General features: G+C 46.5%; 1 protein-coding gene across 1 annotated transcript; it reads left to right on the forward strand.

Annotated features, from left to right (window-relative positions):
• Positions 1-2448: 2448 nt before the first annotated feature.
• Positions 2449-4005, forward strand: LOC123441077 (cationic peroxidase SPC4-like). The gene is made up of 2 exons (XM_045117598.1): positions 2449-2842; positions 2960-4005. Exons 1-2 carry the CDS (start codon positions 2531-2533, stop codon positions 3788-3790), a joined length of 1143 nt encoding a protein of 380 aa, XP_044973533.1. The 5' UTR covers positions 2449-2530; the 3' UTR covers positions 3791-4005.
• Positions 4006-8624: the final 4619 nt, after the last annotated feature.

The raw sequence follows: 8624 nt of genomic DNA on the forward strand, positions 1-8624 counted from the left end.
GGGAATATTCTCAGAAAAAAGGAATGTGGCCAACCGCCAAAAACGGGCGGGCGGTGGCAACCACCCTGGGGCAGCCCGCGCGGCATGGCGGGAGGCGGCCGTCGCGGGAGGCGGCCGTCGCGGGCGCGGCTGGCGCGGGAGGTGGCGGCGCGGGCGCGGGTGCGGCCGTGGCCGGCGGCGGCGCGGACGGTGGCGGCGCGGGCGCGGCCAGCGCGGGCGGTGGCGGCGCGGGCGCAGCCGGCGCGGGAGGTGGCCGTCGCGGGCTCCCCAGCCACCTGGTTATCCATCCTCCCAACCACCCTAGCCAAGCAAAAAAAAAGGATAACCCTACCCTTACAACCAAACAAAAAAAAGGGATATCCCCAGCCACCTGGCTGGGGATACCCACAACCACCCTAGCCTATCCCTCCAACCAAACACACCCTAAAAGTCCAAAACAGTGCCTCCAAGAAGGTAAACATGCTCAGGTGCTAATGTCTAGCACATGCCAACCCATGAACGCAATTACACAAAAAATTTACGATTGTACTCACATAAATGATCTTTTCACCGCATAGTTTTGGTCCGTACACACTTATCGGTGATGAGTCACGTCTGGGCTCAGAGGCCTTGTTTTCTTCCATGTGCACTTTTTGGTTATGGGTCTCATGTTAGACTCAACACCTAAATGCCAATGGCCAGATGACCGTGTAAAGGTGTTCGTCCACGCACTCCATATCAGCCCGACATGTAGGCCCAATCGTTGAGACCCGCTGTTTTCACTACCTTATCGCCGATTAGTGCTAGTGCGTATAAATTGTTTAAAAAGTCAAGCTTTACAGATTTGATAAAATTTATAAAAACATTATTTATATCTGCAACATCAAATATATAAAATATGAAAACTAAATCTTACGACGAATCTTACTACATATGTTTGACCTACACTTTGGTCGAGAAATCGAGCCTCAAGTTCTAGGCCTGCACTTTGGTCGTCCGTGGGACCGGCAGTCCGATGATTTATTCGACGCACACCTTTGTGAGAGACAGTCGTATGTTCACTGAGAGACCAAAACTTTTCTCTTGTCCATTGCTTCACTCCAGATCCTTGGGGTTTCTACAACTACTAGGCAGAATACTGCGAGGCACTGAATCTGAGTGTTCAACAACTACTACTCCCTCCGTTCCTAAATATAAGACCTTTTGGATATTTTACTAGTAGACTATATACGGAGCAAAATGTGTAAATCTACACTCTAAAACATGTCTATGTACATCCGTATGTACTTCATAGTGTAATCTCTAAAAGGTCTTATATTTAGGAACGGAGGGAGTAGTAAGAAACCTTTGAGGAAAACATGAAGTTTCTCGGCTCGAGCTCAAATACTTCTGGATAAACGAGAAATTAGAACAAAATAGAAGAAAAATACAAGAAATTCAGAATATTTTTTTGATAATCTTTGAAAAATGCTTTAAATGCATGCAAAAATTCATCACGAAATCACATCGGTGCAAGGCCTGGTAAAAACAAAATTGATGCTCTAGAAATGTTGCTTTCAAACTCATTTTGGAGTTTTGATTTCGTTATTTTCTGCCATGACTTTCTCCAATGTTATTTCATGATGAAAATCTGTATTTCAAACATTTCGGAAAATTTGCCATTTCAGTAGAATATATATTTTAATTTTTGTACTGTTTATAACTGGAGAATTGGAGCTTGGGATTAAAAGGATACTTTCGTAAATAGATAGGGTCTCTTGTTGGTTTCTCTCATAGATCCTCGCGCCTACTCACTCCCATGATTAACATGTCGGTCCATCCATGCATCCATGTGTCGTGCTACCTCCTACTACGTGTCACACACAAAAGGATCCTCGTCTATAAAACAAGTCTGGCCATCAGTCTGTGACACACACCAACGACGCAGACACACAGGAGTTTTGATTTTGTTTTTTTCTGTCATGACTTTCTCCAATGTTATTTCATGATGAAAAAATGCATTTCAAGCATTTCATAAAGTTTATCATTTGAAACAATAATGTTTTACTGTTCACCACCGGAAGAAGTTGAAATCCTAGAAATAGTCTCTTGCAAAAATGTAGGAAAAGGATGTGTACAATAGGCCGAAAGTGATCGGATCTTTTTTGGGACCTTGCGTAAGCGGGAGCTACATGCATCAAGCTGCTCTTTACTGTTTACAACTGAAGAATTTGAGCTTGAGATTAAATGAATACTTTTGTAGATACTTTCTTCGTTCCTAAATATAACTTTTTAAAGGTTTCGTTAGTAAAAAGAATTAAAAAACTTGTATTAAAAAACGACGTGAGCAGATAGGGTCTCTTGTTGGTTTCTCCCATAGATCCTCGCGCCTACTCACTCCCATGATCCTCAGTGTCGGTCCATCTATGCATCCATGTGTCGTGCTACCTCTTACTAGGTGTCACATACAAGCCGAGCCTCGTCTATAAAACCAAGTGCCCGTCAGCTCTGTGACACACACCGACGACGCAGAGCAGACACACACGCGGCCAGGTAGGTGGCAGATCGAGAGATGGTCCGTGTCAGGACGACCAGTGCTCCTCTACTCGCTGCAGCAGTACTAGCGGCGGTGGCGGTGGCGGTGGCCTGCTCGCTGGGGTCTGGGGCTTATGCGGCGGCAGAGCATGAGGCCGCCGGCGCTGGCGTGGACGACTTGTGGTTGAGGCAGCCTCCGATTACGCGCGGCCTGTCCTTCGACTTCTACAAACGGAGCTGCCCCAGGGCCGAGTCCATCGTGCGCCACTTCGTCCGGGACGCCGTGCGCAAGGACGTCGGCCTCGCCGCCGGCATCCTCCGCCTCCACTTCCACGACTGCTTCGTCCAGGTACCTACCTTGCCTTGCCTCCCATCAATCCGTTAGTTGGTTGATGCATCCATGCCATGGACATGGGTGCGCGTCTATGCTCATGCATGAGATCACGGCATGAGCGCGTGCATGCAGGGCTGCGACGCGTCGGTGCTCCTGCACGGGTCGGCGACGGGGCCGGGGGAGCAGCAGGCGCCGCCCAACCTCACGCTCCGCCCGTCGGCCTTCAAGGCCATCAACGACATCCGCGACCGGCTCGAACGCGAGTGCCGCGGCGCCGTGGTCTCCTGCTCCGACATCCTGGCGCTCGCCGCGCGCGACTCCGTGGTGGCCTCCGGCGGTCCCGAGTACCGCGTGCCCCTCGGCCGCCGCGACAGCCTCCGGTTCGCCACGCAGCAGGACGTGCTGTCCGGCCTCCCGGCGCCAACCTCCACCGTGCCGTCCCTCCTCAACGTGCTCGGCCGGCTCGGCCTCGACGCCACCGACCTCGTCGCGCTCTCCGGCGGGCACACCGTGGGGCTCGCGCACTGCACCTCCTTCGAGGGCCGTCTCTTCCCGCGCCCCGACCCGACCATGAGCCGGGACTTCCTCGGCAGGCTGAAGCGGACGTGCCCGGCCAAGGGCACGGACCGCCGCACACCGCTGGACGTGCGCACGCCCGACGTGTTCGACAACAAGTACTACGTGAACCTGGTGAACCGGGAGGGGCTCTTCGTGTCCGACCAGGACCTCTTCACCAACGCCAACACCCGGCCCATCGTCGAGCGCTTCGCACGTAGCCAGCGGAACTTCTTCAGCCAGTTCGGCGTGTCCATGGTGAAGATGGGCCAGATCAAGGTGCTCACCGGCGGCCAGGGCCAGGTCCGCCGCAACTGCTCCGCCCGCAACGCCGACGGCCTCGAGTGGCCGTCCCTGGTGCAGACCGTCGTGGACGCCGCTGCGGAGAGCCTAGTAATAGTGGAGTAGCAGCTGTTAATCATGTGGAAATAAACTAGTGTGCGATGTCCGAGGCAAGGCATGATGATGAATCTACAGTAGACTAGCAGCTGTTTTTCAGGAACGGGCCCATTTCCAGTTGGGCAAATCACTATGTTATCCGAGTAGCCGAAATCAACCGGCAAATCGCTGCGCAGATTAGCACCATACCGAAAGTTTAATTAGAGCGTGACCAGTTTATCAGACGGACTCTGGGAGATCATGCACGGCTGTTAGCTGCGAAAGATGTCAAAGTGCACAAATAAAAGAGGCCACTAAGCCCAACCCATGACCCAGTGTCAAGAGGCGCGCACGGATGAAAAGATGGTCTCCGAGCCCATCCGTGACCCAGCACCGATAAGTGCGCACGGATCAAAACAAATGCAGTGAAAAGATCCTCTATGAGGACACAGTCGTAAATTAAAATAGCGCAATTGCATACCTTGGGTTGGCATGTGCTAGACATTAGCACCTGGCTTTTTTGTTCAAATTTATTCGTTGAAGATTTTGACCACTAGATTCAGAGATGTAGGTGTTTTCGGTTGTTCTGTCGACGTCCTTGCCGAAACAATAGGCACGCACGTGTCATTTCGGGTCCTTTGCAATCCACCTCGTGGGGTAACATAAATGTCAGTGAGATCTTTCAAAATAAATTTTATTTTTGCAGACCTCAATCAAAAAGTCAAACATGCTTTTTTAGATGAACTGAACAACTACATCTAAATGAATTCTCAGTTTGTCATGTTGCAATAGCAGCATGCCCTAGATCATAAATGAAAACACAAATCACTCGCTAATTTCACCATCGAGTCGTGACAAACAGCAGATGGGGAGGGTTCATCGACTGATAATTACCGGTGTACAATAGAAGGGGAACTTTTGGAACCTGGGTCTATATGCATCCTATAATCCAAAAAAAAAGCAATTCAATAAAAAGTCAAAAAAATCTAAAAATATTTTTAAAATAAACTTGATCTTATATCGCACTTGTAAGAAAAACATTCATAAAAAAAATTATACTTTGACTTCTTTTCAAAAAAGACAAAATTTTGATCAAAATAGTGTGAATAGTGACCTATAATATTAAATAAATTTTGATTTTTTTGGCCCAAAAGTTAATGTTGATTTTTTCGTGAAAATTTATATACTAGTGCAAAACAAAGTCAAGTTTAATCTAAAAATATTTTGAAACTATTTTAACTTTTTAATTAATTATTAAAAAATCCTCATACAGGATACATATACAATCAGAAACCAAAATGTATTTCTCATGTACAAGACTCATTTAACATAGCGCCCCATAGGCACATCCTCGTATTAGGTGACAAAGTCGGCCTTTCTATAGATGTGGCAGTTGAACCCACCAGCGAGGCGTGGCCATGATAGGCGGCGGCAGGCACGGTTGTGCTTGTTTTTGCGAGGGACGCGGTTTTGCTTTCGTGAGAGGCACGATTTTACCTTTCGAGAGGCATGATCGTGCGTCTCAGAAACGGAAAAAACATTGTTTCTATTTTTATTTTTTGCAAGAGGCACGATTTTACTTCAGCGAGAGACACGGTTTTATTTCCGCGAGAGGCATGGTTTTGCTTTCGCGAGAGCCTCGGTTTTGCTTTCTTGAGAGGCACGGCCGTGTCTCTCAAAAATGAAAAAACATGATTTTTGTTATTGTTTTTTTTGTCAAAGGCACGATTTTGCTTCCGCAAAAGATACGGGTTTGTCTTTGCGAGAGACATGTACGTGCCTCTCGAAAAAAACGTGTTTCTTGAAAAAAATTTCGTGAGATGCATGGTTTTGCCTTTGTGAGAGGCACGTACATGTCTCTCAAAAAGGGAAAAACACATTTTTTCGCGAGAGGTATGATTTTGCTTCCGAGAGGGACATGGTTTTACCTTCATGAGAAGCATGGCCGTCCCTCTCGGAAAGAAAAAAAAGTAAAAAAAATGTGTTTCTTGTTTTTTTTTCTATCACGAGAGACCCATTTTTTGGTCTGGTTTTTTTCATGAAAAAAAAAATCGTCAAAACTTATCAACATGGGATCTAGTTTTGAAGATCTCGACGCGAGAAACCCAACGACGAAAACGGTTCGAGATTTAGATGCACGGTTTAGAGATAAAACATTTTAAAAATATGAATTTACGAAAAAAGAGAAACCTCCGGGTTGCGACAAGTGGCACGCCTGTAGTGCGTCATTTGTCACAACTTGGAAAGGTCGGAGTGATCTTTGAAAAGTGTACTCCTCAATTAGTGATTTCGCCTCTTTGCTTTGGTGCTTCAGACGTCGTTTCCTTTTGTTTTCGCAAAGGGGACTGATCTGCGCCAGCGCGCCAGCCGAAACTTTCGGCCGTTCGGCTGCCTAGCGTCCGATCTAGCGTGCGTAGAGGGTCCTGATTAGCACATAGGTCGGGCCTTCGTCGTCTCAGCAATTTCGATCGGTACTAGCAAATCTCGGTAATGGTTGCAACAAAAAATGTCTCGATTGTAGCAAAATTGACCTCACACACTCCAGCCAAACAACCTCGCTGGTCATAGCGTGGTCGTTTGGTTGTACCATTTTGTGTTACCGATTGTAGCAAAAGTCCACAATGGGTTGCAGCAAAAACATCATTGCCTTTGGCTGTAGCTGGTTGTGCATGTCGTTTTTCTGATTGAAGCTTTTCAAAAACAGCATTGCAGCAATCTTGCAAATGGTTGCAGCATTTTTAGGTACTGTTTGCAGCTCCTCCGCTCCTTTTGTGGTTGCAGAAAAAAAAGTTCGTCGGTAGTAGGAAAATCCAAATTACGGTTGCAGCAAATCGCCGTGGCGAGGTCGCAGCTATGCCTTGATGGATGTAGCAAAAAAGTACGTAGATACTAGCAAAAACCAATTATGATTGCAGCAAAAATCACCATCATCGCAAGGTTGCAGCTTATGCTTGATGGATGTAGCAAAACACTTGATCCGTAGTAGCAAAACACTTGATCCGTAGTCGCAAAAAACAAGTATGGTTGCAGCAAAACTTCCCATCATGGGTTCGACGAATGACCACATAGACCCGCGAGCAGCGCTACGTGCCGATACGTCCGGCGAAACAATTTAACCGACGCATCGTTTATAAATGTTTTCCTTTTGCAAACGGACGCTCACAGGCGCCAGGATTCGAACGGGTGACCTCAGATGCCTAGTTAGATCTTGTTCACTCCTGTCTTTTAATGTATTTTCATTATTATATTTTTTAGAATGATTTTGTTCATTTTTTCTATTCCTTTTATTTTGCTAAATTGAATGAATTTTTTTGAAAAAATTGATGAACCTTTTGAAAATCAGTGTTTTTAAAATCGATGAATGTTTTTCAAATTCGTGCAATTTTAGAAAATAATGTGCATTTTTTAATTCACTATCTACTTTATTTTATTTTATTGTGTTTTAATCTTTTCTAAGGGATATTGTATTTTAGTTATCAACAGCGAAGCGACGTCACCGAGCTAGCAGGCAGCGAGGGAGCATGCATTTTATGGCCGGGCCCAAGAATGACTGGGTGGGCACACAAGCAATAGTTGGTGCTGACAACATCCGCAACGTCCATGGGTGAACTGACCACTGCCTTGTTCTAATGAGGAGAAGGACCTCTTCGCGATGGCAACGGATATCACTGTCGGAGATGGCAGATCGACGAACTTCTGGCATGACCGCTGGCCGCAAGGCTCCAGCCCAAAGATAATCGCCCCATCTCTTTTTAAGATTGTTGCAAGGTAAAACCGTTCAGTATCGGAAGCCTTAAAGGATGAAAAGTGGCTCCAAGACCTGTCTCGGGGGCTGCTGGATAACATGATTTCTGAGTTTTCTAAGCTTGCTGGAAGGCTGGATCGTGTTGTGCTGCATGAGGGCCAATCCGATGCTATCACCTGGAGATTCTCTCAGCATAGGACGTACAGCGCTAGTTCGGCGTACCGGCTTCAGTTCGAGGGGTCGATTCAAATGCTCGGGTACAAACTGATCTGGTCCGCCTAGGCTCCACGCAAGTGCATATTCTTCATTTGGACGGTCATGCTTGATAGGACCCCGACGGCTGACGTTCTGCTGCGGCGTGGATGGGCAAACGATTACTTCTGCCCCCTCTGTGTAAGAAGCTTAGAAACCCCATCACGCCTCTTCATCGATTGCCCCTGGTTAAGAACTATTTGAAACTCCATCGCCTCACTTACGGATATGCCTACTCTATGCCCGACGAATTGGGCGGGGGACTACAATTTTACTGCATGGATGCAGGATCGATACGACGCCACAGTCAAGGAAAAGAAGAAGGGGTTGTTATCTCTTGTGCACATGATTACTTGGGAAATTTGGCGGGAGCAGAAGAGGAGAGTCTTCCAGAAAGAATGCATGACTACGGAAGGTTTTAAGTGTAAGATTAGAGATGAGATTAGGGTCTGGAACATGGCAGGTGCTGGGATTTTTTTTGACCCCGGCTGGGGTGTAATACTGTATTTTGTTCTTCTGCTTGTTTTTGTTTCTTCTTTTCCTTCTCTCTGGCCTGCTTGGGCCTCTCCTCCTGTACTCTGTTGCACCCCCACTGATAAATGAATTTGGCAAGCTTTGCCAACATTCAAAAGAAAAGAATGACTGGGTGGGCACACAAGCAATAGTTGGTGCCCAAAGCGTTGACTAGAGCTCCCATCTATTCCTTCCGTTTACCTTAAAAAAAATCTATCCTTTTCGTATCTAAATAAATTTTTTGGGATAATCTAAATAATTATAGTTGAAAAAAATAGACTACTTTTTTCAACTACAATTGTTTAGGTACAGAGAAAGTAGCTATTTATTAAAAAAAAAATTCCCAAAAAAACT

Source organism: Hordeum vulgare, chromosome 3H (assembly GCF_904849725.1).
Source record: "Hordeum vulgare subsp. vulgare chromosome 3H, MorexV3_pseudomolecules_assembly, whole genome shotgun sequence".
NCBI lineage: Eukaryota > Viridiplantae > Streptophyta > Magnoliopsida > Poales > Poaceae > Hordeum > Hordeum vulgare.